Source organism: Anolis carolinensis, unplaced genomic scaffold (assembly GCF_035594765.1).
Source record: "Anolis carolinensis isolate JA03-04 unplaced genomic scaffold, rAnoCar3.1.pri scaffold_9, whole genome shotgun sequence".
In the NCBI taxonomy this organism is placed as follows: domain Eukaryota; kingdom Metazoa; phylum Chordata; class Lepidosauria; order Squamata; family Dactyloidae; genus Anolis; species Anolis carolinensis.
In genome coordinates, this window is record NW_026943820.1 from 26,764,071 (window position 1) to 26,786,939 (window position 22,869).

General features: G+C 37.5%; 1 protein-coding gene across 1 annotated transcript in view; it reads right to left on the minus strand.

Moving 5' to 3' along the window:
- Positions 1 to 318: 318 nt before the first annotated feature.
- The window catches only part of amfr (autocrine motility factor receptor), a 33,822-nt gene continuing 11,271 nt past the window's right edge, over positions 319 to 22,869 (minus strand). The window contains exons 5-14 of the mRNA XM_062961559.1: positions 21,618 to 21,658; positions 20,375 to 20,507; positions 19,577 to 19,710; positions 17,258 to 17,368; positions 13,478 to 13,668; positions 12,756 to 12,859; positions 10,499 to 10,633; positions 7,126 to 7,209; positions 4,782 to 4,966; positions 319 to 1,963 (exon numbers count right to left, since the gene is read on the minus strand). Of these exons, the coding sequence (XP_062817629.1) occupies positions 1,810 to 1,963; positions 4,782 to 4,966; positions 7,126 to 7,209; positions 10,499 to 10,633; positions 12,756 to 12,859; positions 13,478 to 13,668; positions 17,258 to 17,368; positions 19,577 to 19,710; positions 20,375 to 20,507; positions 21,618 to 21,658 (1,272 nt within the window). The 3' untranslated portion in view covers positions 319 to 1,809. The remainder of the gene's footprint in view (positions 1,964 to 4,781; positions 4,967 to 7,125; positions 7,210 to 10,498; positions 10,634 to 12,755; positions 12,860 to 13,477; positions 13,669 to 17,257; positions 17,369 to 19,576; positions 19,711 to 20,374; positions 20,508 to 21,617; positions 21,659 to 22,869) is intronic.

Below are 22,869 nucleotides of genomic sequence, written 5' to 3' on the forward strand. Positions count from 1 at the left end.
ATTGGATCCCATGTCGGACACTTCCTATTATTATTATTATTATTATTATCTCGTAAAACTACAACTCGCATCATACCGATAGCATTGAGCCTTGGCAATCCCAAGTGGTGTCAACCAGTATGGCTTTGACAGTGTAGACATATGTGCCCTTAATCTGTTTCAAGCCTGGCAACTTGTTTTGTATGTTTTTTCCCCCTAGCCTGTCTAAATTATCCCCATTGTTTTCAATGGCTTTAATCTGCAAATTGCAAGGACGCTGTGTTCAGTTTGCTGAAAGGACGCTGTGTTCAGTTTGCAGGAAGGAAGTTTTGAAATGTGTCCAACACTGATCAAGAATTTTATTATTTTTTTAAACAATATAAACAGAGAGCTGTGCTCTGAGCAAAACTGAATCACAAAAGAAGACAGTCTTCTTTTTCTCCTTCTCCTTTTTCTTCAAAGTTTACTACCAGCATCGCAAGGTAAGGCTTCCCAAAAGGGATCTCTCGAAATGAGTTATCTTCACTTAAACACACAATTCATCGTTTTCTTATCTTCACCTTCAAAGTCCTGCAAAGTTGCAGTAAAAAGATTTCCCATTTCTTTTTTTTCCAACACTGGGCACCTTTGGAAGGACAATGATACTCGCCGAAAACACTTAAAAATGCATTGACCACCATCGTAAAACTCATTGACACATCCTAAGACCAAAAAAGGTCTTGTAACACATCTACTCCACACAAAAAGCGTGATCACACCTAGACTAATGTCTAATAGCCGCCAATGCTCTTGGATCTCTCTGCCGGATTTGCCCCCAAAGGGCATAATGGATTATTATTATTGCAAAATGGAAGATTAAAAAATATATACTTCTGCATGCTCCTTCCTCCCTCACTTTCCTATTAAGGAGCCTTTTCTCATCCTTCCTAGGAGCCTTCTCTATAAGATGGACTCTTCAGGCTAAACCTAAACACTCTTTTGTTATGAATCACTTCAAATGCTGGATTAAGAAGCCTAACGTCGCTAGGCTCGCGTCCCGTATTCTTATTTTTCTCCGCAATGAAAGAAAACTACAAGCTGGCCTCCAGGAACGCTCAAGCTGCCGAAACCGACACTTTTGCTTCGCGAATGTTGCATTCACCTTTTTTCTTTTCATTCCTGCTGCTGGTGTTTTGACTTCCAGGCTCTCCTAATACTTAGAAAAGAAACCAACCTCTAAAACAGCCTGCAAAAACCTTAAAAAATAAAAAAGTATTTTCTGGAAGATTGGCGACAGCTTTGCAACTTTGCAAAGGAAACCTTTTCTCGTCCTTGTGCTTCCTCGTGAAAGTTATACTGGCTCTCCAAACACTTAAGCAAACCCAATCTCATCTAAAACACCCTGCAAAAACCTTAAGTATCTATCTGGAAGATGCGTAACAGCTCCGCAGTGAGGTTTCCTTCCTTCCTTTTACTTTTGAAAGAGCTTTAAGGTGGATATACTGGCTTAAAAGCAGCCAAGGAAGACAGCGATCGTCAACCACAGTCCCCTACAATTCACATTAAGCAGAATAAGACCCTGAGGTCTCTCGGTCTTTTTGTTTGCCGTAGGGGAAGTGTGTGTGTCTCTCTCTAAGTGTGGGAAAGAATAATACCCAGAAAAAAGGTTAATTTGTCAGCTGTCCAAACACTTATTAGGTATCACATGCTTTTTTATACAGAGAAGAAGCAGCCAGCTCCTTTGTCCTCAGCACAGCTGGCCCCGCTCCGAAGAGACGATGCCGCTCCTCACTGGGAGAAGGAGCCAAAATGAATGGGGTCAATGGTCGGAACAGGAGGAGGCCCAGAGCGTTACGACGGGTGCTGCCTCTGAAGGCGCCGCTCGGCCGCCGCGGCCAACATCCGCCGGCGCAAAGTGACCGGGTCAGACGCCCCTCCGGCGGTCTGCGGGGAGAAGTCAGAGGACAAGCTGACATCGTCGTCGTCAGTTTTGTTGAGATAACGCCTGGAAGGAGAAGCGGAAACAGCAGGACGTGTTGGTTAAAAACATTATCAATACCTGTATTGACTCAAGTCTAATAATAATAATAATAATAATAATAATAATAATAGCACGCAAAGATACTGTGGGACTTCCGAATCCAGACTGACAAAGTTCTGGAACACAACACACCAGACATCACAGTTGTGGAAAAGAAAAAGGTTTGGATCATTGATGCCGCCATCCCAGGTGACAGTCGCATTGACGAAAAACAACAGGAAAAACTCAGCCGCTATCAGGACCTCAAGATTGAACTTCAAAGACTCTGGCAGAAACCAGTGCAGGTGATGGACACACTGGGTGCTGTGCCAAAAGATCTCAGCCGGCATTTGGAAACAATAGACATTGACAAAATTACGATCTGCCAACTGCAAAAGGTCACCCTACTGGGATCTGCACGCATCAACCAAAAATACATCACACAGTCCTAGACACTTGGAAAGTGTTCGACTTGTGATTTTGTGATATGAAATCCAGCATATCTATCTTGTTTGCTGTGTCATACAATAAAATAATAATAATAATAATAATAATAATAATAATAATAATAATAATAATAATAAAACTTTATTTATACCCCACCACCATCTCCCCGCGGGGACTCGGGGCAGCTCACATTGTTACAAAAGTAACAACACAAATACATTAGCACAGTATACACAGGTTAAAACACAATAAGGTAATAAAACAAAAGTTAAAAGTTAATACAACAGTAATAATATCAAACCACCACCAATACAATTCAGTCAAACTTTATAGGTGGGGGGATTGCAGTAGCAATATAAAGATAGAATCATTAAAATACCCAGATAAGAGGGACCTAGTAAAATTCAGAATAGAATTATAATTATATAATTATAATTATAATGAGGCTGGTCATCCAATGGCTGTCTCACCAAAGGCCAACCTAAACATCCAAGTTTTCAATGCGCCATTAAATCTAATGCACACCTCAATTTTCAACTCTGAAACAAAAAAAAAAAGATTTGCTGACTTAGACGAAGTTTAAAGGGCATTCTTATCAAGTTTGCAGGTGACACCAAATTAGGATGTATAGGAGACATAGAAATATGGAAAACACAAGAATGGCCATCAGACTGTAAAAAAAAAAATCAACTTTATCCCCATACCAAAAAAAGGGAAACGCTAAAAAATGCTCACACTTTTGTACAGTGGCATTTATTTCACATGCCAGTAAGATAATGATCAGGATCCTGCAAGGAAGACTCCAGCAATATGTGGAAAGAGAGTTGCCAGATGTACAAGATGGGTTTCGAAAAGGTAGAGGAATGAGCGACCAAATTGCCAATATCCGCTGGACAGAGTTTCAGGAAAAATATCTATTTCTGTTTTCTTGACTATTCTAAAGCCTTTGACTGTGTGGATCATAATAATTGTGGCAGGTTCTTGGTAGTCTGGGGAATCCAAGTTACCTTGTCTGTCTCCTGAGAAATCTGTATAACAATCAAGTAACCACAGTAAGAACAGACCACGGAACAACAGACTGGTTCAAGATTGGGAAAGGAGTATGGCAGGGCTGTATACGTTCACCTGACCTATTCAACTTGTATGCAGAGCACATCATGCGATGTGCGGGGCTTGACAAATCCAAGGCCGGAGTTAAAATTACTAGAAGAAACAACAACCTTAGGTATGCAGATGATACCACTCTGATGACTGAAAGTGAGGAGGAGTTGAGGAGCCTTATCACCAAGGGGAAAGAAGAAAGCGCAAAAGCTGGGTTGCAGTCAAACATCAAGAAAACCAAGATGATGGCAATCAGACTGACAAATAGAGGGAGAAAGCATGGAGGCAGTGACAGACTTTGCATTTCTAGGCACAAAGATGACTGCAGATCTAGACTGCAGCCAGGAAATCAGAAGACCTTTCCTTCTTGGGAGGAGAGCAATGATCAATCTTGATAAAATAGTGAAGAGTAGAGACATCACACTGGCAACGAAGTTCTGCATAGTTAAAGCAATAGTATTCCCATTGAAAGGGCCCAGGACTGAACCCTCTTTATGGTTCTTCTTTCCAGGATGAAGAAGAACCGTTGGACCTTTGGATTTGGCCACTTAACCAATACAGATCCACCTAACAGTAGCATTGCCTAGCCCACATTTGACTAGTTTGTTTGCAAGAAAATCATGGGGGAACTCGGTGTTTTTCCTGCCTTGCAGAAAGTTATGGGACCGGATGAATGTTGGGGTCTCTTCTAACTCTAGGAGCTAGTCTGCGAGGAACAGACAAAGGAGAGTTTGATCCCCATCTTGGTCTTTTAGGTTATCAAAAGACTGACAAAATGTTTGTCCCAACCCAGACATAGGTGAGATCTCCCAAACTCCCAACTTCCGTACTATGACAAAATACTATTTATTTATTTGTTTGTTTGTTTATTTACAACATTTATACCCCGCCCTTCTCACCCGAGGGGACTCAGGGCGGCTTACAAAAATTGGCAAAATTTAATGCCCAAAATGCAATCATAAAAACAAAACAATATAAACAAAACCATTAATAACATTGTTAAAACACATTATAAAAACCTTAAAAGCGTATATATAATTAATTCCATTCGTCCAAGATCCTCATGCTTCATTCTTAAGACTACCTGGCCTCTGGAATTGGAACCCAATGCAAAAAACAGAGAAACCAAGCATTGTGCTTTGTTAAGCAGTGCTTGTTGTTTACTCTGGGTCTGACATAACGATAATGGCCCTGGAGTTGACAATTTTTAGAACACAATGGATGGGAAACACCTGAAGCATGAACACACACGCACCTGCGGGCTTGTTGCAGCAGATCTTCCTTTCTCTGGACTAACATCCGCTGCCTTTCGTCGGCTGACTTGGAGAAGCGGCTTCCTCGCACTTCAAAGTCTTCCGTCTCGAGGGACTCGGCTTCCATCTCGTTGAATTCGGCCATTTCTTCTAGCCGCGAATTGAGCTCCAGTGGGACTCTCTCAGGCTACCGTGCAGAAGCAAAGAAATGGAAGAAAGAAAAAAAAAAACTTTGCATAGGTTTCCATCAATTTAATTGAGTATCTGCAGAAAAACTGGGTCAAGAATTCAGACTCAAACAGCTGTCGGAATTCAAGATGCAACTGAAGACCTATCTCTAGCCAGTCAATTACAGCTTGTGAATTGTATCTGCATTTATCAGATTTAACCTGCATTTTAACTATGTTTTATCTCTTTATTTTAATGATTTTGTACCCCGCCTAGAACCACAAGGAGAGTAATAAAATAATAATAATAATAATAATAATAATAATAATAATAATAATAATAACTACACTATGTAACACAATTTTTGTTCCTGGGTTATAAATGTCATTTCCTGATTGGTTCTATTATAAAAACAGGGAAAAAGTTAATTAAACTGCAAAAATGTTGTTTTTTGCAGGACATCCTGTGATAGTTTTTCAATGAATCTCTCATTGGGTTTCAACCAATTCAACATAGCTTGTGGCCGTCACACAAACAAAGTTTCTGGATTAGAATAATGACTTTCAAAGTAAGGACACCACAATTAAACAAGAAATAACACTTTCAAACCAGGAACGGAACATTTTTTGAATTTTGTTTCAGTGTTATTATTATATAATTATATATCATGATATATAAATATTAAATATATATGAACATAATATATAATAATAGAATAATATATAATAAATATAATAGTATATATAATTATTATATATAATTATATTATACTAAAATAACAACAATAATAATAATTTTATTTGTAGCCCGCCCCCCCTTCCCGAATGGACTTGGGATGGCTTACAACAGGGGTCCCCAAACTAAGGCCCGGGGGCCGGATGCGGCCCTCCGAGGTCATTTACCTGGCCCCCGCCCTCAGTTTTATAATATAATATATTGTATATACATATAATATTGATAATAATATTATAATGTAATACAATATAACACTAATAATAATACTATATAATATTAATTATATATTCTATATTACATATAATATTACTAATAATATTACAGTATAGTGGTATAGTTCAATATAGTAATATATAATGCTAATATTGTGCTATGCTAATAATATAATATATTGTATGTACATATAATTTGTAAGCCACTCTTAGTCCCCTTTGAGGTGAGAAGGGTGTGATACAAATGTAGTAAATAAATGCAGTAAATAAATTTCTGAAATGACTTGAAGGCACACAACAACAACAACAACAACAACAACAACCACCCTAATTAACTTGACTATCTCATTGGCCAGAAGCAGGACCACACTTCCCATTGAAATCCTGATAAATTTATGTTGGTTAAAATTGTTTTTATTTTTAAATATTGTATTGTTCTTTCATTGTTCTTGTTGTTGTTGTTGTTTTTGCACTACAAATAAGTCATATGTAGTGTGCATCGAAATTTGTTTGTATTTTTTTTCAAATGATAATCCGGCCCCTTAACAGTCTGAAGGATTGTGGACCGGCCCTCAGCTTAAAAAGTTTGAGGACCCCTGGCTTACAACAATCAACAAATACAAAAAATAATATATGCATTAAACAAAAGACAACAATAAACAATTATCATTTAGTACAATTAAAATACTTAAGCTAAACATTAATAAATAAGAGTTTTAAAGTTATATGCCCTCTCCTGGTTTCGAGATGTCCACTATTATAATTAACATTCCAATGCTCTTTCAAGTCCTGTTCCATAATTAGATAATACTCTAGCCATTATAAAAGCTTGCTTAAATAACCACGTTTTTAACTCCTTCCTGAAGGTTAACAAAGTGTGTGCTTGTCTTATTTCCTTAGGAAGAGCATTCCAGAAGTCTCGGAGCCACAACCGTGAAGGCCCTCTTCCTCATCCCCACCAACCCTGCTTGTGAGGGATCGAGAGGAGGGCCTCCCCAGGTTCGGATAGGTTCATTATATATTATTATATATTATATGTATGTATATTTATATATACAATATTCATATTATATTCAAACCAGAACAGAAAATGTTTCAAATATTATTGAATAGTGTTGTTATTTTTGTTGTTATTATATAAGAAGTCCATGTGCAAATGGCTCTGGTGGTGTTTCTACTATTTTAATACCCGACTGGCATAAAATACTCCCACTTCCTTTTGCCAAATTACCTGAGTAAGTTCCTCTGTATCCTCCTGGTCGGTGCTGTGCCTTTCTAAGGGGCTGTTCAAAGCTGGCCTGATGCTGTCGGAACGCTGTAAGGGGAAATAAAACCAAATGAAAAAATGTTAAATAAAAAAGGAAGCTATGAACAAGACATTTATAATAGGTTGCATTTGTATCCTGCAATTATGACAACAATCATTGAACCAAGAAGCCCTTTCCCAGCCTACAAGTGTGTGATCTCCTACGCACAGCTCCCAAATCCTGTAGCTTCTACGGAGTTTCAAGTGGTGAGTACCTTGTGGTTGTAGCTTCACAGGAAGTAAACAAGAGGTGAATTTGGGGCACTTAAGTTGACTACGTCTTCCAATATGGCACAGGTAAACAAGACAGAATGATTGCCAACACCTTGATTTCAAAAGAGGTCCAAACTGGGCTAACAATGGCGAGTAGTCATGAAAGCTCTAGTATCAAAGACAGTGTGCTTCTAGGTTGCTCTGAGTTTTCTGGGCTGTATAGCCATGTTCCAGAAACATTCTCTCCTGGAACATTCTGGAGCCTGGAAAACTCACAGCAACCCAGTGATTCCGGCCATGAAAGCCTTCAGCAACAGTATGCTTCTATTTTAAGTTTCTGGAGGATATGAACAAAGGATGCTATTGCACTTATGCCCGTCTTCTTCCTCTTGCTCCTCGTCTTCTTCTTCCTCCTCTCCTCCTCCTCCTTCATTTTCCTCTTCCTCTTCTGACACATTGACAGGCTTAGCCAGTGGTTGGATGTCCTTGTTTTGCAAAAAACGGTGAACAATAATGTCCATTAATACAATCCGTATATCAGATGTGAGGCCCTCCTCCTCCTTCATTTCTTCTTTCTCCTTCTCCTCTTTTCTTTCTCCATGTTCTTCCTCTTTTTCTCCTACTCTTCCCTTCTTCTTTCTCCTCCATTTTCTGCCTTTATTCTTGCTTCTCCTTTTTCTCCTCTTTTCTTTCTTCTTCCTTTTCTTTTTCTCCTCCTCCTCTTTCTTCCTCTCCTCCTTTCTCCTTCCTTCTTCCATTCTATCTATCCTGTTTTCTCTCTCTTAAAAAGACACCCAAAGCAACTACAGTAGAGTCTCACTTATCCAACACTCGCTTATCCAACGTTCTGGATTATCCAACGCATTTTTGTAGTCAATGTTTTCAATATATCGTGATATTTTGGTGCTAAATTCGTAAATACAGTAATTACTACATAGCATTACTGCATATTGAACTACTTTTTCTGTCAAATTTGTTGTATAACATGATGTTTTGGTGCTTAATTTGTAAAATCATAACCTAATTTGATGTTTACTAGGTTTCTCCTTAATCTCTCCTTATTATCCAACATATTCGCTTATCCAACGTTCTGCTGGCCCGTTTACGTTGGATAAACGAGACTCTACTGTAAGAATAAAAGCAATACAAGATATAATTTTAAACCTAAAAAAACCCATAAAAACATTAACATAGAATTAAACATTGAAACCATTAAAAATAAACAGTTACAATCACAAAAACCCATTAAAAATCTATTAACATTGCTAAAACTATTGTTAGTTTCACAAACATCCAGGAGGCAATTGGTCGATTGCTTCTCCCTTTGCCTTTGGTCAGGTTCAACAGATTTCATTTATATCCAATAATAATCCCTCTTTTGAAACCTTAACAAAACTATACATATCAAGCCGGGAAATCATCCTATTTTCGCCAAAAAGGAATATCGCGGAAAAAGCAATGTAATAACCAGGGCTCTGTGTTTCTTTGTGCTGATAAAAAGAAATAATAGGATTTCTTAAAAGCAGCGGCCTTTCTTCGGTTCCTGAAATGTGATGAATGGGTAACCTATTTTCTCAGGCGATGTGACGGAACGAGGGTTTGAGAAATCCTCCGCAGAGAAGCAGATACTGCGGCTAATAAGGCTTCTGGGAAAGAAGGTGCTTTCGACAAAGTCTTTTCAAAGAGAAAACCTTCATAATCAAATTTTAAAATGGATTTTAAAATAAAACCGCAAGGGTTACCAAGTTGATTTACAGTCCCCATATAAGCTATTTTGTGCTGCAACAATTACTTCAACATTTTACAACAAGAGTGATCTAGGCAGAGTTGATTCCTTAATTTCTTTCTAAATTTATTTCCCCCCTTTCTTGCTGTTTTTGAGCTAAAAGAAGTTTGGTATGCTGGGATATTACTCATAAAGCATCAGAGGGAAATTTACTTTAAAATTAGATGTTATATATGAAATTGGGAGATGTATTGGAATTGGCATAAGATGATCCAGAAAATATATTTTAATTATTGTATATACTTGAGTATAAACCTAGTTTTTCAGCCCTTTTTTTAAGACTAAAAAAGCCCCCCTCGGCTAATACTCGGGTGAGAGTCCTGGTTGGCTTATATTTGGGTTAGCTTATACTCGAGAATATATGGTACATTTATTATTTTTCTCTATTATTATTGGTATTATTACATTTATTATTTTTCTCTATTATTGTTGCTACTATTACATTTCTTTTACTCTATTTTGATTATTATTATTAATACATTTATTACAGTAGAGTCTCACTTATCCAACACTTGCTTATCCAACATTCTGGATTATCCAACGCATTTTTGTAGTCAATGTTTTCAATAAATCGTGATATTTTGGTGCTAAATTTGTAAATACAGTAATTACTACATAGCATTACTGCGTATTGAACTACTTTTTCTGTCAAATTTGTTATATAAAATGATGTTTTGGTGCTTGATTTGTAAAATCATAACCTAATTTGATGTTTAATAGGCTTTTCCTTCATCTCTCCTTATTATCCAACATATTCTCTTATCCAACGTTCTGCCGGCCCATTTATGTTGGATAAGCGAGACTCTACTGTATTACATTTATTATTTTTCTCTATTATTGTTGCTACTATTACATTTATTTGACTCTATTTTGATTATTATTATTAATACATTTATTATTTCACTCTGATCTTATTATTATTATTATTATTGCATTTATTATTTTACTCTATTTATTATTACATGTATTATTTTGCTCTATTATTATTAAAAGCATACCTAAGCACGTTGACATTGAAGAAGATGAGAATAATGATTTGATCAGAGTTGGACAGTCTTATCTTAAATTTGAGCTTGATGTAAATATTCAAAAACATTTAACCTACTGATGCCTCAATTAATGTAATTTTATTGGTATCTATTTTTATTTCTGAAATTTACCACCCTCGGCTTATACTGGAGTCAATGTTTTCCCAGTTTTTTGGTAGTAAAATTAGGTGCCTCGGCTTATATTTGGGTATATACGGTATGTCTTCTCTAAGTTAACTGTATAAGTCCCCAACGTGTTCCATAGACTTACCTGTGTTGGGAAAGGCACCTGGATGCGCCCCTCCAATATGTTGTCTGTTGTTATTTCCACCGAACGTGTCAGCTGGAGATCTTGCAGAATGAGGTGGTAAGGGACTTGGGGAAACATCTCCTGAATCTGATGGGCCTACAAGGAGCAAGATTAACACCGTTATCATTGGGAGATCCAAGCATAGAACACCCAACTCAGCAACTAAATGGAAGATCCTGCAAACTTCACTGATAGGTCATTCCAGACCCTTATTCGTTTTAATTGCCCTCCTCTAGACACATTCCAGCTTGTCAACATCTCCCTTCCATTGCGGTGCCCAAAGTCTTAGGTTAATATCGATCTATATATATAAAAGAGTGATGGCATCACGGCAACCCACAAAACAACAAAACTACAGGCCCCCCAACCTTGAAATTTGACAACAAAACCCATCATCCACGCCTCTAGGTTGATACAACAAAAAGAAAATAAAGTCCTAATTAGAGGGAGAGGAATAATTGCTTTTATCCAATTGCTGCCAGTTAGAAGGCTAAGCTCCTCCAACTTGGTCTCCTAGCAACCCAATAAAAATAATAAAAAACACTAAAAATAATTAAAAACACTAAAAAAATTCATACAATAAAATACTATAATAACAGAAAATAACTAAAAATAATACAAGAAAATAATAAATAAAATATAATAAATAAAAAGATAACTTACAGTAAAAATAATTTAAAAATAAAAATAACGTCAAATAAAAATTACACAACAATTTTTAACCAATACCACCACCACTTTGCCACAGCAACGCGTGACCGGGCACAGCTAGTAACATATAAACATGCAAAAAGAGGGGGAGCTTTAGAATTGTGGGCTGAATACTCCTTGAGGGTCAGCCTGTAAAATCCACATTGCCCACCCTGAGCATTAACTATTACCGTATATACTCAAGTATAAGCCTACCCAAATATAAGCCGAGACACCTAATTTTACCACAAAAAACTGGGAAAACTTATTGACTCGAGTATAAGCCGAGGGTGGGAAATCCAGTAGCTACGGGTCAATTTCAAAATAAAAATAGATCCCAATGAAATCCCTGCAATATTTGCAAGCCCTATGTTCATATACATCTATCTAGACATCTCTTTCTCTATAGATAATTATATCTGTATAGGACTTGCAAAGACTTGCAAACATGTGAGGTGAAAATTCATATATAAAATAATGTATACACATGGAAATATATACAGTACATGGAAATCTCTAGCTATCTACAGTAGAGTCTCACTTATCCAACACTCACTTATCCAACGTTCTGGATTATCCAACGCATTTTTGTAGTCAATCTTTTCAATACATTATGATATTTTGGTGCTAAATTCGTAAATACAGTAATTACTACGTAGCATTACTGCGTATTGAACTACTTTTTCTGTCAAATTTGTTGTATAACATGATGTCTTGGTGCTTAATTTGTAAAATCATAACCTAATTTGATGTTTAATAGGCTTTTCCTTAATCTCTCCTTATTATCCAACATATTCGCTTATCCAACATTCTGCCGGCCCGTTTATGTTGGATAAGTGAGACTCTACTGTATATGTATGTAGGATTTGCAAAGACTTGCAAACACATGAGGGGGAAATTCATATATAAAATTAATGTATATAGATAGATACAAATATAAAGGTACATAGGGATTGCAAAGGCTTGCAGGGGGAAATGCCTATGTATCTGTAGCAGAGATCAACAAATATTTCAGGGGAAAATGATTTTATAAGATTAATGGGTATATATATTCTTCTTCCTGATTTGCAAGGGCTTCTTTCCCTTTTCAAAACATTCCCTTGGTTAAGAGTGAGGGAGGCTTTGGAAAAGTAAACACTGATAAGTGAGGGTAAGATGAGAGATAAATATATCATATATTGCAAGCAACGGCATCCTGGCTCCGCTGCGGCTTGACCTTGACCTGATTATAAGCCAGGGGAGGCTTTTTCAGTCCAAAAAAGGAGATAAAAAACTCGGCTTATCTTCGAGTATATACGGTAATCCTTATTCCTAAATCCATAAGCTCCCACTGTTCCTTGCACCTTCACTTTCTTGCCTTCTCTCCCATAACATTGCTGATATTTCAATTCTCTCTTTCCTTGGGCAAGCTGTCTTTTTTCAGTTTTGTTTACTCCCATGAGTCTCCAAAGCACCATGTCCCACAATGATGCTGCGTAAAGGCATATTTAAAACCCAGAGCGGAACACAAAGCATCGGTTGAGCTCACCATGGCGTTAAGCTGAGAGTTGCTTGCCTGCGCGATGCCCAGGATATTGGTTGTGTGCATTACCTCCACGGAGAAACTGGGCAGCCAGCTGGCAATTCGGGAGCCTAGGAAGGAGACATCAATGAGGTCAAGTCATCAGTTCAGTACCAGACCATCCAGTGTTCCTGTTATCAATGTTTCTGCACAGCTAAAAAAGGGCTAAAAAACTAGGCTTATACTCGAGTATATACAGTACTAATCGAATTTCAGCTGTTTTGTACAACTCTAATGGAGAGGTAATGGTGACACTACTTGCACTTTTGGCCCAGGTTCTTTTGGAGCCAACCCAAGATTTTATCATTTATTTATTGTATGTGATCTTTTAAGATTTGTTTTATTGTTGATTGACTTGTTTTATTGCTTTGTTTTTATATTGTCTGATGTCTGGGCTTGGCCCCATGTAAGTCGCCCCGAGTCCCTTCGGGGAGATGGGGCGGGGTATAAAAATAAAATTATTATTATTATTATTATTATTATTATTATTATTATTATTATTATTATTATTATTATTATTATTATTATGAGTGAATGTTGGGTAAATGTGATGTTTCCCCACTGTCTATGTAACCAATATAACTATTATAAAACCTGTAACTGGTGTCTGAAAGTACCTGATACACTCCATCCCACTGAAAAATGCATCAAAGGATGTTTTTAATGTTCAAAGAAAAATGGTAACAAACCATCGAAGTGGAAGAAGTGATTGTGCTGGTTGAGGTGCGTCCTGCCTTCTGCCACGGCCACAGGAGCCAGGTTTTCGTCCATGTTCTCTCGTTGGTGGTCCTCCCGTGCCTGGTGGGTGTCGGTGATGTTGAGAGACATTCTGCACGTGGGGCAGGATGTATCTTGTTCAAGCCAGGAGCGCAGGCATGAGCTGGCAAAAGAAAAATAGTAACTGAGATATACATGTACCTGTATAACCGTATCTATATATTATTTTTATATATGATATATACACATACACACACACATACACACACACACACACACACACATTATTTTTATATATGAATTTTCCCTTCACATGTTTTCAAGTTTCTGCAAATCCTATATAGATATAATTATAATTATCTATAAAGAGATGTCTAGATAGACATATATGAATATAGATATATAGGACTTGCATATATTACAGGAGGAAAATGCACACAGAAATATCTATAGACATAGCTAGATAGGTCTGAACATAGCTATACCAGAGCGCTTGAAAATATTGCTTATACTCGAGACAATAAGTGTTCCCAGGTTTTGTGGAAAAATTAGGTGCCTTGGCTTATATTAGGGTCAGCTTAGGGTCAGTATGTTAAAGCACTGAGCTGCTGAACTTACGGACCAAAAGGTCCCAGGTTCAAATCCCGGGAGCAGAATGAGCGCCCGCTGTTGGCCCCAGCTCCTGCTAACCTAGCAGTTCGAAAACATGCCAATGTGAGTAGATCAATAGGTACCGCTCCGGCGGGAAGGTAACGGCGCTCCATGCAGTCATGCCAATGGCCACATGACCTTGGAGGTGTCTATGGACAACGCCGGCTCTTCGGCTTAGACATGGAGATGAGCACCAACCTCCAGAGTCGGTTACGACTGGACTTAACGTCAGGGGAAAACCTTTACCTTTACCTTGATATAGACACAGGGTCTACTCCCATCCCAATTTGCACCTCCAAGAATTTGCAGCACTTTATCAGTCACCTCGTGTTTACAATATTTATATGGTGCACCTTACCCAGTCTACTTTTACAACCTCTCCATTTTAATCCATGTTTTTATTACTTCTTGTTATTTGTTTTTACTGGCTAATGTTTAAATTTTTATAATTGTGCATGTGTTTTGTCTATTGTTGTGTTTTATATTGTTATTGTTTTTATTCGGGCTTGGCCCCATGTAAGCCGCCCTGAGTCCCCTTTGGGGAGATAGAGGCGGGGTATAAAAATAAAGTTGTTATTATTGACACAATGACGTTGTATGACACAGCAAACAAGATAGGTATGCTGGATTTCGTTTCACAAAATCACAAGTCGAACACTTCCCAAGTGTCTAGGACTGTGTGATGTATTTTCGGATGATGCATGCAGATCCCAGTAAGGTGGCCTTTTGCAGTTGGCAGATTGTAATTTTGTCAATGTCTATTGTCTTCAAATGCCGGCTGAGATCTTTTGGCACGGCACCCAGTGTGCCCATCACCACCGGGACCACCTGCACTGGTTTCTGCCAGAGTCTTTGAAGTTCAATCTTGAGGTCCTGATAGCGGCTGAGTTTTTCCTGTTGTTTTTTGTCAATGCGACTGTCACCTGGGATGGCGACATCAATGATCCAAACCTTGTTCTTTTCCACAACTGTGATGTCTGGTGTGTTGTGTTCCAGAACTTTGTCAGTCTGGATTCGGAAGTCCCACAGTATCTTTGCGTGCTCATTTACCACAACCTTTGCAGGTTTGTGATCCCACCAGTTCTTTGCTGCTGGGAGGTGGTACTTGAGGCATAAGTTCCAATGAATCATTTGGGCCACATAGTTGTGCCTCTGTTTGTAGTCTGTCTGTGCAATTTTCTTACAGCAGCTGAGGATATGATCAATGGTTTCATCGGTTTCCTTGCACAGTCTGCATTTTGGGTCATCAGCTGATAGTTGTTGTTGTTATTATTATTATTATTATTATTATTATTATTATTATTATTATATTCGAGTATATACGGCAAATTAATTTTTTTAAATTAACACACGCACCCTAAAAAAAACCCAAATTTATAGCCGAGTGATGACTAGGAAGACAGCTCCAAAGAGTCAAGCAACTGCTTTCTGCACCACCTAAAATTAACAAGTTCTTTGCAGCGCTATGGTCAATACATCGTGGTTAAGAGAGATCAGAGCACATGGGGCCTTCTGCCTATCCGTCATGTCTACTTCTTGAATAATATTTCAGTTATTGCTTGAGCAACCTTGTAAACAGGGCTACAATCCACACGGTCCCAGTGAGCCAGCTCCATGGAGAAGAGCCGCTTTCAACCTGGATATTCTATTCCTCTAACACTGTGGCTATTACCACCCCACTGGGGCTGACTCTCAAGGCACATTGTGACTTAAGGCAACCAATCATCGCTCCTGGCTCATGGAGCTACAGAACAATAATCCCCCGCTGACCTCGAGGGAAAGCAATGAAGTGCCTCTGGGAAAGCAGCTCTAAAGAGACGGGCCCTGCCTTCCCAGGAGAATAACAAAGGGCCTGCTAAAAGCAACTCATTATAATAATTGCAAATATTTACGGAACAAATGATAACAAAATAGATTCCTGGTTTCGTATTAATCTATGAAAGAGGAGGAGCAACTATCATCTGGTGCTGACCCTGGAAGGAATTCTTAAATCAGATAAGAGAAAACTTCCTGGATCAGAAGGTGGCAAGAAAAAAAAGAGTTTCTAATAGCATTCCTTTGCAGGGCAGGGTGAGCATGGATGTTGAATGTACAGTATATACTCGAAGATAAGTTGAGTTTTTCAGCCCCTTTTATCTGAGCTGAAAATGCCTCCCTCGGCTTATAATGGGGTCAAGACCGGACAACGAGGGCTCTTCGGCTTAGAAATGGAGATGAGCAACAACCCCCGGAGTCGGACACGATTGGACTTAACGTCAGGGGAAACCATTACCCTTTACTTACTTTAATAGAATATAATAATAATAATAATAATAATAATAATACATCACACAGTCCTAGACACTTGGGAAGTGTTCGACTTGTGATTTTGTGATACGAAATCCAGCATATCTATCTTGTTTGCTGTGTCATAATAAAATAATAATAATAATAATAATAATAATAATAATAATAATAATAAACCACACAGTCCTAGACACTTGGGAAGTGTTCGACTTGTGATTTTGTGATACGAAATCCAGCATATCTATCTTGTTTGCTGTGTCATACTCTGTCTTTGTGTCAATAATAATAATAATAATAATAATAATAATAATAATAATACATCACACAGTCCTAGACACTTGGGAAGTGTTGACTTGTGATTTTGTGATACGAAATCCAGCATATCTATCTTGTTTGCTGTGTCATAATAAAATAATAATAATACAATATAATAATATTAATTATATATTATTTATTACACGTAATATTACTGGTATAGTGGTGTGGTGCAATATGCTGGTATATAGTGCTAGTGTTGTGCTGTGCTAGTGATATAATACACTGTATGTAAATATTATTTGTAAGCCGCTCTGAGTCCCCCTCGGGGTGAGAAGGGCAGGATATAAATGTAGCAAATAAATAAATAAACAACTATTATACAAAGTTTACTAGGTCTGTGTTTCTACTTCTTTCTCTGAAAGTGCCCAATGTGCTTTGTCCCACTCAAAATGCATTGAACAACATTTTTAAGGTTCAAAAAGTATTCGTGATCCCCCCCCCCACTCTTGCTATCAACTGCAGTCAACACATCATATTTCGTTATTCCAGGTGCGTACTTATGGAAGAGATGCCCACAGGGGAGTTTGCGCGCAGCCTGCATGGCATCCCAGCAAATGGCGCAGTCGTCATTGTTTGCAGCCAACTCTTCGGGACTTGCCACCGCAAATCTGAAAGCAAAACACAGCCTTATTGCATATGTAAATATGGAAGCATGTGCCTCAGGTGTACTACATGGGAGCGGATACATTGGGTTGCACTGAAACATCATCTGAGCTAAACGAAAGACAGAATTCAACATGAAAATCTGAACGAGAATTCAACAGAAGGCTCTAGTCCTGTAGCATCAACCAGGATGAGACCTTTTATCTCTCTACATGAAGTGGTGTGCTTATCAATGTCAGGATGCATGTGTCTCCACCTAACTAATGGTCGGTTTACTCTGTTCAGATAATGATCAATGTTTGCAATTTTTACACTTCAATTCCCTCTTAAACCAATGATTACCATCTCTCATGCACACGCCCACAGAGCCATATGCCCACCCACACAGGGCTGAAATAAACAACCTGCTGACTGTTGTAGTCAACCACATCCTGAACAAGGTTGTAGTCCTCATCAAGGACTTAAATAGGCAGATGGTAGGGAAAACTCTTCTGGCATTGGCCTCTTTGTATGCCTGTCTTCCCTTCTTGTCATCAATAAAAAGGTTCTTTTTATTGCAATTTCCAGTGTGAAAAGGATATACAGTAGAGTCTCACTTATCCAAGTCTCGCTTATCCAAGCTTCTGGATTATCCAAGCCATTTTTGTAGTTTTTAATATATCATGATATTTTGGTGCTAAATTCATAAATACAGTAATTACTACATAGCATTAATGTGTAATGAACTACTTTTTATGTCAAATTTGTTGTATAACATGATGTTTGGGTGCTTAATTTGTAAAATCATAACCTAATTTGATGTTTAATAGCCTTTTCCTTAATCCCTCTTTATTATCCAAGATATTCGCTTATCCAAGCTTCTGCCGGCCCGTTTAGCTTGGATAAGTGAGACTCTACTGTATCAGAATTTTTACACAAAAAATGATATTTGACATACAGACATACAGATTGGATTCCACAAACAACCTACAAGTTACAATGGATAGCAAACAGACAAAAGGGGGTTTACATTTTTTTCTAGCATTCACACATATGGATATGCATTCATCCTCATGTATACATCACCATTTCTCCATTCTTCCTCTGTGAAGCCAGACTGCTTCCTCGCAAATCGGCCAACACTCCAAAGCTTCTAAAAACTTCTAAAACAACAAAATGCATCCTTCTCCTAAGAGCAATGCCAAGGATCAGAATCCCTGTTTCCTCTACAGCAGAAATCGACACTCTGCAACATAAAATGACTCCAAAACATCTCTTATATAGCAATATTTCTTCTGATGTGGTCCCAAAGTTGTAAATTACTGACAGGTTGTTTGGCCAGCTAAAACAGCCTGGCTTTATCTCAGTTTCTTGGGAGATGTTGACTCTTCTTAATTTTTGTTAGAAAACACAAGGCTTGTGTTGAATTCCTTCTTAACCTAAGGACCTTGTAAACATTTCCTTAACTTAAAAGAGCCATTGTCTCTGATTAATGTAAACATGCTATTTTTACCCAAAGGTTCATCAAGTCAGAAAATGTTGAAAAATGTAAACAGTTAATCATTGTTACAGTTCTTATCACAGTTCAGCAACTTTTAATTACCGTCCATGAGTGTAGTTAATGATTTTATCATGGCCTTAATTCCTTAGAACTGTGTCTTCAAAATTATTAGCTCTCATTCGTTCATTCCTTCCATACAATTCATTCATACCCACACTTATCATATCCACATTTATCAAATCTGCACATCATATTTTTGTGACATTCTCTCATCCTTAAGGACAAAGTATCTGAGCACATGGTGATGCTCAGATGCCTCAATTTTGTTCTTCTGTGAGCATGGAGCAAGATGTCTGCTCTGAGCAAGTTAGTTAGTTAGATAGCTAGGCCCTGTGTTAACTTTCCTGTCTAGTACTGTAATACTTTAAATAAAGTGTTTGATAACTTGTATTGCTGGAGTTCAATCGCTCTTCTGCTGACACTAGATGCTTCTGATCCCCTAAACTGCTACTATTGCTGTTATTGCTGCTTTACCACTTTGAATGCTTTTTCCTCTTTGGAAATTACCCTATGTGCTCAGAGCATAAGCTGTAGCCCACAAAAGCTTTATGTAAATGCTCCAACGCTGTTTTACTGTTATTGCAGGAGGCTAGAACAACTTTTCTGCCCACAGAACGTAAAACGGCCCATGATCCTTCTCTCTCCTTCTGCAAAATTGTAGCCACTTGCTCACCTGGCTTCCATATTTCCAACAACTCGGAGATAGTTCTTGTGGCGGCGAAGCCTGCGCTGAACCTCATGGAACAGGTAACGCAGCTGCATGAAGATCACCAAGCTGGCCATTGACAGCCAGATGTTGCCAAACAGCTGTGAAAATAATTTTATAAGGAGCATTAACAAATTCAAGCACTTAAAAAGGAAGAAGTGGGCAGGATGTATGTTTGGAGATGGGGGAAGAAAGAGAAGATGATAACCCAACTCTGTAATAAAACAGCTACGGTAATTTCCAATCTGTTTCCAAGCATAATTCAAAACAATAGCATATAAAGGCATGTACAGCTCAGACCAAACTATCTGAAGGACTTTATTTTTCCTATTTCTGCGCCCGTGTTTTGAGATATATCCCTCTGTCACACCACTGTCCACGTATAAATGATGGGCCACGAGTAGAGGCAAGTAAGAAATAAAATGATGATTGTGATGATATCAGGAAAGGCCTTCTCCAAGGTCCTTGGATCTCCCTTTTTAAAGAAACTGGAGGGTTTTTTTGGTTCACCATGGCTTTGAAGACTGACTCTTCCAAGGAGATTGATCACCTACATGTTATTTTCTTTTAAACTATTATGTTTCCAACTATTTCTAATTGTTTGGTTGTTTACATTTTGCCAAAGCGACGTTATAGCTACGTTTTAACCATCTCAAGCCCCAGACTAGGAAAAAAAGTAGGATACAAAGAAATACAAAAATGCAAGTGTATCTCTGAAGGTCGGTTTTGGATTTTATCTGTTTTGATGGAAGGAACAAAACGTACCAGCATGTGAATGTGATGCATCAGGTCCAGCGACAGAAGCGTTAACTCCATGATGAAATCCGTGTAATAAACGTACGTTCCCTTGCTTTCCCAGGTGCCTTCGTGGTTGAGATCCCAGAGATGAATGACGTAACTAGGTAACAAAAAAACAGGTGGGGTATTACCTAAATAAGGTTCCAAAGTAACAAAAAGTCTCATTTCAAAACGATTTTGATACATACTGGTTCACCTAACATGCCTGAAGGGTTGGAGAAGATGGATTTAGCCCTATACTTTGCAATAATACTGTAGATACTTTATTTTGACTCAAGTCAGTATCTTTCTCAAATACAGTTCATATTAAATGTATTCCTGTAATTTACTGAGAATGGGTTAGATCCCAATTTAGGTATTTGTAACTGGGATGATGAAAGAGGACTTCCTTGACCATGTCACTCCATAAAGATCCTATAAACCTCTTAAAAAACTGCACAAAGGGTCTCTTCATGATGGGGTGAACTCTGGTGCAAGGTTGAAAGGGGAACCCTTCAAAATTGCGTGTTTTTTTATTTATTAGTGACATTTATATCCCGCCCTTCTCACCCTGAAGGGGACTCAGGGCGGCTTATAAGCCATACATACATACAGTATATTATATTATTTGTATAGCACAATATAAGCAATATATATTACTATATTGTACTATAACACTATATCGTAATATTATTAGTAATATTACATATAATATAAATATACCATTATAATAGTGAATTATTATTATATTGTATTACATTATAATATTATTAATATTATATGCATATACAATATATTATATTATTAATATAGCATAATGTGAATATTATATATTATTATTATATTGTTATAGTGACACAGGAGACATGGTGGAATGTCGTCTTCCTGGCCCCTTCTTCAAAATCGCGTGTATAACAGGGGTGTGCACAAATCAAACTGACTTTGGGAACTTTTGAAACCTACTTAAGTCTTCTGAAAAGTTGTAGGTGAGTGTATTAAATCGCATTTCGAAAATGATTTCTAATGTACAGAACATCGACATTTGAAGCACATGCGACTTTCTGCACAGCCCTAGTGTCTAGTGAAAGCATATCCTAGATCCAACCCACTCATTTGCAAGTTCAAAACACAGAAAAAAGAGGAAAACAAGTTGGCGACTCAAACTTGTGACTTGGTTAATCTTTTGACTCAAAGATTAACCCTATGCCTAAACCAAGAAACCCTTACTTACCGCAGAATTACATGCACTGTTCTCACGGTGACAAGGAGGGACTATAGAAAGAAAAGAAAACAAAACAAGGCATTTGAAATCTGATAAAAGAGCCACAAGAACAAGAACAAGTGCTTTTCTAGATACTTTCACCCCAAAAAGCATTACATATGACCCTCTTTGGATTTCGTTTCCCAAAATTTGGGGCCATCAGTTGCACAGTTGCATAAAGGAATTAAGGGTTTTGGTAGAGAAAACAGGCAACCTTCTAGAGATTACCCTATGTGTAAATCAACCTACCTAGAGGTATCATGTTGAATCCAGTGTTAGTTCCACTTCCAAGAAAAATAAATGACAGTGAATAGAACTATTCGGTGGATACGTGATAATAAGAGTACAGGGTTTTTAAAATGTGAGATATTAATTAGAGTATTTGATGGAACCACAACCTTTTGTCAGTCAATCTGGGATAGAGTCTGGAAGCAGTCATACATTTAGTTGTATATAAGAAGATAATACTGCAGAATGTAAGGTTTTTAGATAAATGTACTCATTTTATGCTCAAACTAACCGTGGTACCTACAGCTAAGAATAAATATGAGTAGACAATGAAGATGATGCGAATTGAGAAGATTAAACTGAAGATGGTGGAATATCAATACTGATTTTTTATTATTATTATTATTATTATTATTATTATTATTATTATTATTATATTTATACCCTTATTATATATATAGCAATATTTTACTAACTCTATTTACTTCTGTTAATTTGATATGTTTGGTTTTACCTAATGTGCTATTGATTTTATATGTTGTTGTATTACAAAATCACAAGTCGAACACTTCCCAAGTGTCTATTATTATTATTATTACTATTATTATTATCATCATCATCATCATCATCATCATCCTGCTTTTATCTCTTTGGAAGGTCACCCAAAGTGGCTTAACATAAAAGCATTAACATACATTTTAAAATACTAGCATGTAATTTAAAATATACCAATATGCAAACATTAAAACAGAACTTAAAAATTCTGTTAAAAATAATCAGAACATATTCAAAGTATATGATGTCATTATATTGATAGTGTATGGAATTTGTATTGTCAAAGGCTTTCATAGTCAGAATCACTGGGTTGCTGTGAGTTATCCGGGCTGGAATATGGCCATACAGCCCGGAAAATTCACAGCAACCCAGTGTATGGATTGTTTACTGTGTAATTAATAAAAATGATTAAAATATAAAATCATTGAAATGAACTGGA